Consider the following 11,374-nt stretch of genomic DNA (forward strand, 5'->3'; position numbering starts at 1 on the left):
CAGCTGTGAAACGTCTTTCCACAACCCTTCCGTAACCGATTGGAGCAGTTTATTGCCGCACAAAACGAGATCCGCGAAGCGAGTTGGTCGAGTCGTGCTGACCAAGATGGCGACACGGCGGCTTCACTTTTCACGGAGTATGAGCGTTCTATATCTATCTATAATTCCATTAATCTCTGTGTGTATGTGTGTATGTGTGTTTGTATGTGTGTATGTTTGTCTGTGACCGCTGTTTCTCGACAACTACCGGTCCGATATACTTGAAACTTGCCAGGTATATTGCTGGGGACCCGAGGATGTGCCTTTTCAAGGTTTCATATTAATCGGACAAGTACTTACCGAGCTATGGCGATTTCTTTACCAAACACCGCAAGCCGTTCGCTTTGGACCAAACCATTTCATGTAAATAGAGGGGGGGGTTCTGTGGTCGTTGCGAATGGACCAAACCATTCATGTAAATAGAGGGGGGGGTTCTGTGGTCGTTACTGCCACGTGGTTTCAAAGTTTTTTTTTGTTGTTGTTGTTTGCACGCATGTTTTTTTGCACCCACGTACGGGCACGCCCTAGGATGTTTACACACACACACCCCTACACAAATTTTTTTATTTATTTATTTTTTGGCAAGGAACGGGCACCCACGTACGGGCACGTCCTAGCTTATATATAGTACGGGCATGCCCTAGTATTTTCAATTCAGTGCGCCCGTGATTTGTGGCATAGACATGACCATTGGGCCTTAACGGTGTAATTTGTGCGAGGCTTTTGTCCGAGTGAGCTTGAGTCGAGAGGGCGAATGTACGGGTTGGGAATGTACGGGTGTCCCTTCCCCCGCCCGGCAACGCCGGTACAGGAGGACGTCACAGGATCGGTGAATCTCTAAAATCCGCTTCGTGCTGTTGCGAATATGCAGGACTATGTCCGATTGTTGTGCTGCTCTCCGACCATGAGAACTGCAACGTCATTGTTGACTGGCCATCCCCTTCCCTCTCCCCCCTCCGTCCCCCCTTCCCTTCCCCCTCCACCCTACCCCCTCCACCCTACCCCTCCCCTTCTCCCCTCCCCCTCCCCCTCCCCCTCCCCCCTCCCCTTCTCCCCTCCCCCTCCATTTTCCCCCTCCCCCTCCATTTCTCCCCCTCCCCCTCCCTTTCCCCCCTTCCCCCTCCCCCTCCCTTTTCCCCCTCCCCCTCCCCTCCCTTTTCCTCTCCCCCCTCCCCCTCACTTTGCCCCTCCCCCCACCCCCCTCCCTTTCCCCCTCCCCCTCCCCTCCCCCTTCCCCCTCCCCCCTCCCCCTCCCTTCCCCCTCCACCCTACCCCCTCCATCCTACCCCCTCCCCTTCTCCCCTCCCCTCCCTTTTCCCCCTCCCCTCCCCCACCCTTCTCCCCTCCCCCCCTCTTCTCCCCTCCCCCCCCCGTTCCCCTCCCCTCCCCTCCCCTCCCCCACCCAGCAATGCCGGGTACTTCTGCCGGGTCCCCCCTGCCCCTCCCCCCCTCCCCTCCCCCTCCCACCTTCCTCTCCCCCCCCTCCCCCCTCCTCCCCCTCCCCACTCCTCACCCTCCCACCCCTCCCCCTCCCCCCCTCCCACCCACTCCCCCTCCCCATCCCATCCCTCACCCTCCCCCCTCCCATCCCTCACCCTCCCATCCCTCACCCTCCCCATCCCCCCTCTTCCCTCTCCCCTCCCCCCCTCCCCCCTCACCCCTCCCCCCCTACCACCCCTCCCCCCTCACCCATCTCCCCCCTCCCACCCCCTCCCATCCCTCACCCTCCCCATCCCCCCCTCTTCTCCCCTCTCCCCCTCCCCCTCCCACTCTTCTCCCCTCCCCCTTCCCCTCCCCTCCCCCCCCCGTTCCCCTCCCCCTCCCCTCCCCCGCCCGGCAATGCCGGGTACTTCTGCTAGTACCAATATAAACTCCTGCAAGAGCCTTCGGTCACTGTGAAACATATTTTGATGAAAAGCTGAACAAATACACACAAATCCATCATCATAGCCAATATCTGTTTAAGTCAATTTAAGTTAACAATTCTTTTTATTCAAATCCACATCAGCACACTGAATATAGCTTTGTATGCTAAGTACTGGAGGGAAAACTGCAGAAAATCCCCCAATAATTAATGAGACTGGAAAAAAGATTCCCAGCATGGCATTAAACCCTTTTCGCCCACACTAGCAACCATAAGCATTTGGTAGACTTTCACTTTACAAATATAGTGAAATAATAAGGGATGCAAATGAATACATTTAATGTTATGATTAAAAAAGAAAACTACAGTAAATAATTAAGGATAACTAAGGACCTAGTAATTATGGATAAATAATAACTTTAGGAGCAGCACTACAAAAATTAACTGATTTATCCAGGAAGGTGGGTGAATACATACGATGGGACAGCCACAACTCTTTTGGTGAAATCGAAAGTTCTTGAAACAGAAGGGGCTAATTACGTTAACCGGGACTACAAAGATTACATTCAGCACAGAGCAAAGATAAAACCGAATGGTCAGAGTTGAATGCTCTGCTCAGGAATAAAACGGAATACAACTCAATGGACAGAACCACACAAATGTACAAATCCTATTCATCCAAATCCAGGTGAACTATTGGAAGCTGGAAGGGAGAGAGGGGGATTATGTACCATATCCCTGACATAAAGGGAAAAACATAATTAATGGGAAAATCATGTCCCATATCCCTGACAATCCAAATGACCTTTTCACTGTGATCCAATCATAAGTATTAGCTGAGTGATAAACCCTTGAAATTGTGACCACAAATTTACTTTATGCACAAGTTCAACCATTTATCATAGACATGCACAGAAGAAGAACGGAAGCAGAATCTTTTCAAGAATAATTTAATTTATTTAACTACTGGGGCACAGATAAAAATGTATTGATTCCAACAAATAATTAACCACAAAGATCATTTATATCCTCCACTCTAATAACGCTGGTCGACAAAATCAAACTTTTTATCTCTCATCAAAGATGTAAGCGCACTTTTTGAGACCAGCTTTGCACACTGATTCCAAATCTGCTTTTGTTTTTCCTCTAGTACGTCTAGTTTTTGTGATGAGACCGATCAAATATGATGGGTTATTGCCTTAAGGCCTTAAGGCATATGAAAGGTTATGTTATTGCCTAAAGAAAATAACCTTTTAAATGTTATCGGTCTCATCAAGAAAACTTCTGCGTGCTTAGAGGAAAACCAAAAACAGATTTGGAATCGGATTCCCAAGAGCTAACTAGCCCACCTATAATTGTATCTGATTAAAATGACTTGTTGGCCAGTGTAATTAATTAATCATAAAAATATAATTTAATGTTGCCCCAGGTATATGTGCAGATAAATATATCTATAATAATAAATGTCAGTATGTGTGTCAGTGTGTCAGTCAGTCAGTCAGTCAGTCAGTGTGTCTCCTCCATAACTCCAAAACCATGAAACCTAGCAGACCAAAACTTTGCAAGCATACTAAGGGAACTGTACCGGATTGCATGAATGAAAACTGGGTGTTGGGGTAAATTTAAACACCCCTTTTTTGAAGATACAGTAAACCCTCAAATATCGCGGGAGTTCGGTTTCTGGAAAAATCTGTGATATTTAAAACCGTGATAGCAGACAGCAAGGGCCAATGAGAAAATGTGGGTTTGGTTCCTGGACTTTAAGAAAATATCGAGGAAAGTCAGCGGCAGCCAGAAATAGACACTTCACCATTGAAATAAATATATAAAGCATATATAAAGCATGTTAACATTCAAATAAACACGTAAATAAAATAAATCCATTATAAAATAAACAAAAACACAAGAGCTTTACCTTTTAAATTTATTCGAAAACAGCGACATGATTTTTACAAAACAGCAATGTGAGTGAGGATAAACATATTACGTCCGCTGCCGTAAATGGAAACCAAAAGACCTTTACCTTTTAAATTTACATTCCAAAACAGGGAGGGGATTTTTTTGCAAAATAACAAGGTGGGTAAGGGTAAAAACATTACGTACCACTCTGGTGTAAATGTAAAACAAAAGATTTAGCTTGGGATGTGATGACGATGCTGTTAGAGTGAGTGAGGAAGGGGGGTGGATGGAGGCGAGAAAAATGTGTATGTAAAACCTTTGATGGCTGTTGGATCATCGGGACCTGGTTGAAGCACTGCTGGCTGTTGGCATGGTTGTTGTGGTGGTGCTATCGACCTTTGTAAAAAATAAAATAAAATATAAACAGCTTGTTATGGTTGATTGCTTCACTTTACCTTGCAGGTCCCTGTAAGTTTCTTTCTAAGGCAGCATTGCAGCCTCTAACGCCATTTTACATTTTATGCTCCTCCCAATGAATGGATCTATCACAAAACCCCTGTGAGCCAGGACCTTGCTCATTTGTAACACCAAGAATTACCAACTAATACCAGCAGACAAGACGCCTAGTTTAACGTCCATCTGAGGGATAGTACGCACATTGATGAATTACCCTGCATGTGAAACACTGGGATGACAGTTCATAGCTGGGTCGAGATTTAAACCCAGGCTAGACAGCTCAGGGTTGAGTGTGCTTACCTCTATGCTATCCTGCCAACCCTATTTCCTGCAAAACTAGAGAGTTCATAGAACACAATACCCCACAAAGTGTTACACAAGGATACACAAGGAAACTAGACGCAGGCGGAGGTCATTCGGCCACCTCAACACCAGACCTTTTTTTATTCGTCAAAACGACGCAATTTCATTGGGGAAATGAGGTGACGAATGTGGATGAGACAACATGGCACACACACAGGGATATCCTAAAGGTGTCAAAATTAAAATGGGGAAATGTATTTATTTTAATCATTTAAATTAAAAAATATAAAAAGCAATTTCATATTTGAAAAATATTTTAAAAAACATTTTCAGGGGGTTGGTGGGTGAAGGCAGTTCTTTGGTGAGAAACACACAATATCAACCACACACCACCCCTTGACGAGACCCCCACAGACACGACACTCCACACTGATGCACACAATCACCCATCTATACTCGAGCTACCTAAAAATCCTGCCAACATTCCAATACCCTTCTATATCCAACACTTCCAGGTACCTATCTAATTCCAATTTAAACTTATCGACTGTTTCTGCTGCACTACCTTTCCAAGGAGACTATTCCATGCATTCACTTCTCTGAGTGAAAGACCCTCAACTTAACTCACTTTTTCCTTACTCTCAGGCTAAGGCCCCTGGTCTTATCGCTGTCTATTGGGCTGAATAATTCTTCTGCACTTACTTTGCCTAAAGTCCTAAACCCTTCATTATCTTAAACATATCAGCCAGAGTAAAAACATTATCTCACTCTTCTCTGTACATGCGCGATCGGGCTGGATTCAATGGCAAACTACGGTGAACCGAGAAACTTATCTTCCTATTTATGTTCCCATTCGTGTTTAAAATATAACACTCGATTTAAATAAGTTATTCCTCTTTCATAAACTGATGATCATAAACTGATGATCATAAACTGATCAGAGGGATGGACGGACGGACATGAACCAATTGCTTAACTCCACTTTTTGCTTCGTGTGTGCAGGTATACCAATATACCAATATACATATTACATAATATAATAATTATATCTATCTTCTATCTTCTTCTATACACAGTATATAAAAGAAAGTTTCTGTTTGTTTGTTTGTTTGTCTGCACGCGCTAATCTCCTGAACGGTGAAAGATAGGATGAAACCTCTGAAACAAAAAATGTCGGAACGGGCCCCGGGAAGGTTATAGGCTAGGTGGCGAGGCCGGTCGAGGCCGCCTCGGCCGGGCTGGGCCCATTTCGCAATTAAAAGCTGAGCTGAATTATAGTAGTCAATCTTCTACGGCCGCGAGTAAAAGCCGAATTATGGTAGTAAATTCATTCAAAAAGAACCAAAAATGTCGGGACAGGCCCCGGGAAGGTTATAGGCTAGGTGGCGAGGCCGGTCGAGGCCGCCTCGGCCGGGCTGGGCCCATTTCGCAATTAAAAGCTGAGCTGAATTATAGTAGTCAATATTCTACGGCCGTGAGTAAAAGCTCAATTATAGTAGTAAATTCATTCAAAAAGAACCCGGGCAACGCCGGGTGCATTCTGCTAGTACATAATATAAATGTATACCAATTACATTTACTAAATACATTTACACTATAAATAGACCTGAGTACATATTACTATGACTATATATTATTTCATCGTCAGGCACCATGCCCTATAGTCTATACAGAGCGTCTGTTCTGTCGAAGCAGTTTCTTGGCTAGGGTTGCAATCCTGGACGATTCCTCACTCCAATGTAGGATATTTGACTGAGAGTGTATGAATTTGGACATTTGCCAAGGTATTGCAAAAAAGACATAATGGGATTTGATTGTCCACCAACTAATGCCAGAAGACGAGATGCCCATTTGAATGTCCAACCGAGGGATGGCACACACATTGATGAATCACCCTACCTGTGAAACACGAGGATGACAGTTTATAGCTGGGGAGAGATTCAAAACCCAGGCTGGGCAGCTTAGAGGTGAGTGTGCATACCTTTACATTATCCTTCCAGGCCTACATATTCGGTTATAAACATTAAAAACGTTTTAAAGTAATTTTAAAATATAACTTTAAGTCTCGTTTGAATGCATCCATTAAAGGCCATTACCTACATAAATTGGAAGATTCTTCCAGAGTTTTGTGGCAGGAACAGACAGAGCTCAGTCACCTCCATAGCAAGTGTGCGTGTGGGGTCCGTGTATCATTCGCAGGTGTGCTGTGAGATTATGAACAGAATTTCGTGCAAAATATGAACACTTTCGGAATATGAGGAATTCTGTGATGTATGAAGGCGCAAGTCCGTTTTGAGCCTTGTAGGTGAGAAGCAAGATCTTGAATCACACATTGTGGGAATAACAGGTGCGATGTTCTCTGGATTTGTTGAAATTGAGTCGTGTCAGAGCTGGCTAAGTTGATGAACAAACTACTGCAGTGATCAAGACGAGATGTTGCAAATGTGTGGCCCAGGCATTTGTTGGAACATTGTTCGAGATTGTTCCAGATCTTTCCAATTTTGTAGATATCAAATGCTGCTGCTAGGCAGGTGTTATATATTTGTTGCTTCATATGTTAAGCACGTTGTCAACTATCACGCCAAAGTTTCGAGCAGAATCAGAGCAACTAATTTCTTCACCACCGATGTGTAGATCTGGCAATTGATTGGAGTTTCGAAACTGGGATGTGACGTGTAAACTTCCGTCTTAGCATCATGAAGCATCATACTGTAGTCACTGACCCAGGATTTCACATCTGCGATGCACCCCTCCAGTTTCTCGACCCCACTGGAGAGTTCACTTGGTTTAAGTATAACATTCAATTGTGTGTTGTCAGCATAAATCATATCATGAACACCTTGATGACCATGGATGATGTCCCTCAAAGGAGCAGTGTACAGGATACAGTCGAGAGATCCCATAATGGATCCCTGTGCTATATCTGACGGCAGGTTGAATGATTCCTAGAGAAGACCGTTAATGACTGTCACCTCCTTTTTGGAAAGACTTGACCCAATATTAGACAGGAAAGCTTCCTCACCAACTGGAAAAGCTGTTTATTGATAGATTGTGCTATCTTAGGTGTCAGATATCAAGACTTTGATTCAGCTATGATTCCATTGTAGGACTTTATACTGTTCTTTTTACTATCGGCTGTCGCCTGTCAATCTCTAAACCTGACTTCATCATTCGACGTTCAACACGCCATTTTGTTCCCTTTGCTTCTCAAGCCTCCTCTATATACGAAGGAGTGTTTGGTCTGAGTGAGATAACTGGTGATTTATCTGGGGAATGTTTGTCCAACAAGTGAGATAACTGGTTCACCAATCAAAAGCTCCAAGCTTTTCTTTTTTTTCTTTTTTTAGATCAAAAGGTCAAAGAGCAACGTTGCATAAAATCATCAATTTTTGTCCGATTGACCTAAAATTTTAAGAATTTGCATATTGGGGCACTGAATTGGTTCACCAATCAAAAGCTAGAAGCTGATTATTTTTTTAGATCTAAAGCTCAAAGGTCAAGGCTGCATAAAATGATTAATTTTCATTTTGTCTTTTTTTTAAACTGTTTCTGTTATTTTGAGCATACAGAAGAAGAAGAAGAAGAAGAATACACCTAAATACAAACATAAGTGGACGGACTTTGCATTTTTCAGATGCTTTCTAGTTTTATATTCAATACTAATCAGGATACCGTCAGATTAAACGTTATCCTCATTTTTGTGTGAGGTTTAAGATGCGGGACAGATACTTCCTCATATTAAACATGTACCAAATAAGCTTAACTTCGCATCCTTTATTATGAATGCTGGTCATAGATACTGCGGCCACAAATTGCTGGTGTGACAGAATGGATGCTGATTTTATATGGTGGCAGGCCAATAAAGCTGGCAGATCTGTCCCCAAATCAGTCAGGCTTCCTAAGTGTTGTTTCGGATGCTCCCATCCAGGCGAGCAGTGAGTATTCCATCACATACCTGAGCCGAGCGTTGTAGGTGGTGGAGAGGTCTTCGGGGATCAGGAGGTGAGCCATTCATCACAGATTACCCAGCGCCAGCGTCTGTCCTGCTCTTGTAGTCACATTGTTGATTTGTTTCACCCGGTTGAACTTTTGTTCGTTAGTGCCCTCAGGATGTTGACAATGGAGAACTCTGGAATTGCGTTGCCATTTAAAGTCAGGGGCATCTGATTGGGATTTATCTTGTTTTAAACTCGTCATACCTGACATTGTTCAAACACAGATGTTACTTGCCACTTGCCAGCTCAAGCCTGGATGTTGTCAGGGTTCTTGCTTATAACAGCGAACAATATCATAGCATTGCCTCATATTATCTTGCACTTCGGCATAATTAAATATAGCGTAGGCTACCGGGGTTCAGCATTTGTGCGTGCGTTTGATTTTGGAGTTGTGATTTAGTAGATCCTAATTCACCAAGTGGCTGACTGAAAGCAATGGCTATGTTTGTCTTCCTGCTCTAACATAAGTATACTTTATAATGCATTTTTCCATTCAAAAGCCTAACATTGAAAAGTAACTCACTGTAACAAAGGAATTACATTTTGGTACAAATAATATGGAAAACGTAGATGAAATTAATCTTTTGGAAATGTTTTTCTATAGATACATAGTCGAGGCTCATGGAAGAGCTAGTACACTGAAAGGATCAGGATGGAACAGACGAGAACAGGACGCAAAATACGCATGCATGGGGTGGACAAGATGGACAGAGAGGATGCACGGGGTGGATAAGATGGACAGAGAGGATGCATGGGGTGGACAAGATGGACACAGGATGCATGGGGTGGGCAAGATGGACACAGAGGATGCATGGCATGGACAAGATGGACACAGAGGATGCATGCGGTGGACAAGATGGACACAGAGGATGCATGGGGTGGACAAGATGGACACAGAGGATGCATGGGGTGGACAAGATGGACACCGAGGATGCATGGGGTGGACAAGATGGATACAGATATGTTTTACACCTTTAGCATAGTAAGGGTTAACATCCATTTTTGGAACTGTTGGGTTCAATAAGAACAAGTTATTATGTTCTGTATAATGGCAGTCTTCCCTTGTCTTTTTTTCTTCCTCTTTGCAGTATACGCCGAGCATGAGACCAATAATCCACGGCACAGATGACATGCAGCTTCGGGCCTCGTGTGTTGAGCCATAAGTACTCACTCTTCCCGTCTTCTGAGAGTAACCCATTTGACATGTTTTTACATTTCCTGCATGTTCGTAATGCGAGCAAGCATGCAACAAATTATGGATGTTCCGCGGATTAAAACAACAATGAAAGTGTGTGTTGATAGAATCTCCACGAGCACAACGTCTACATGCTCTTCCACACACTTCCTGTCGAAAACATTCCTGGAGTCTATTCCATGTGATGGAGTAAAATTAAAAGTTTGTTCCAGTATGTGCTCCACATGTGCAAGCATTATATTGTGAGGATAAGGAGAAGAGACCATGGTAAAAACCACCGCATTGCATTTTCAACATGTCAATTGCCAGTTTTTATCAAGACCGTTTTAAAGGGAATGTTGCAATTTTTGGATCACACGACTTAGCAGCATTAATCAATCACATGACGTAAATCCTTTTTTTACAGCTGCATGACCAGAAGTTTGTGAGATTTTGTTATAAATGATCATTCTAACTATTTAACTTGTCTGCTACTTCACAACAATTTTAAATGTGTTTTTGAACTTTGGAGATTTCAAGGTCGATGTTACTGACTAAAAATAACAATTAAAAATTTAAGCAAATTGTATTTGGAAAAAAGAAAAACCCAATACATCTGCAGCTTTTAAAATTTCAGTTTACACCGCGAACGTGCCGCTGTGACTACGTAAAATACAGTAACACAATGCTCTTAATTTGTACAAATATAAGGATAACTATTGAAGTTATCGCTTCCTGCCTGCTGCCACTGCATTCCACTTAATGTCCACAGCAATCCCATGAGCAACTTATATATCTTTCTTTCCATTTGTGTATGAACCGATCTGTCTGATTTCGGGACCTCTTCCTCCATGTGCTGATGTGAAAATATATATATTCTTGTGCTATCGCTCTGCTGAATATCGATTACCCGGCTGATGTCCGTGGCAACGTGTGGTTACATGGAGGGAGCGCTGTCTGGAGTCACTGGCTTCATTTTGCTTAATGACTTTTGTATTCTTTTCTGCGATTTAATACTACTGCTTGAAAGTTTGAAAATAATAATTTTTAAACCATTAGGGAGAACTTATTTAAAAAACGACTAAGGTAGGATAATTAATGTTGTTAATTATACTCTTGCTAATAAACATTATTATGTTTAATTTCATTGTTTGACTAATTAGGGTTACTTTGGATGAAGAAATTTGTGATTTTATTTTATATTTATTTGGTTCACACAATCAAAGTTAGCAGCTAGCGTCTGCCATCTAGTGGGCAAACTGTGTGTACATACAGTGCATGTGTATATATATATATATATATACAGTCACGTGAAAAAGTAAGTACACCCCATGTAAAATTTTGACTTTTTCGACATATTTCAACATACAGCTATTTGATCTTCCTTTCAACAATATTGATAGATAAAGGTGATATAATATAACAAATATCATGAAACATTTACATTTTGTAGTCCATTGTATAATTTATATAAACATAAATGCAAATTTCGCATGTGGAAAAAGTAAGTACACCCCTACATTTATCACTACTTCAAATACCTAAAATTAGAATCAGGTGCACCAGCTCAGGAGCAAATGCTTAGAACATCGTTAGAGAGGATCTTGGAGGAACCTGTCTTATTTAAACCTCAGACATTTCGTT

The 11,374-nt window shown here is 42.6% G+C and overlaps 1 protein-coding gene across 4 annotated transcripts in view; it reads left to right on the top strand.

Annotated features, from left to right (window-relative positions):
* Positions 1-10,872, top strand: part of TTYH2 (tweety family member 2) — a 155,478-nt gene extending 144,606 nt beyond the window's left edge. For 3 of the 4 annotated variants that reach the window (XM_068110650.2, XM_068110649.2, XM_078774193.1), the window contains 2 exons: positions 8,490-8,563; positions 9,645-10,872. In XM_068110650.2, coding sequence (XP_067966751.1) covers positions 8,490-8,520 — 31 coding nt within the window. In that variant the 3' untranslated portion in view covers positions 8,521-8,563; positions 9,645-10,872. The remainder of the gene's footprint in view (positions 1-8,489; positions 8,564-9,644) is intronic. The other variant, XM_068110651.2, reaches the window with a different exon arrangement.
* Positions 10,873-11,374: the final 502 nt, after the last annotated feature.

Source organism: Myxine glutinosa, chromosome 3 (assembly GCF_964187855.1).
Source record: "Myxine glutinosa chromosome 3, kmMyxGlut1.1, whole genome shotgun sequence".
NCBI lineage: Eukaryota > Metazoa > Chordata > Myxini > Myxiniformes > Myxinidae > Myxine > Myxine glutinosa.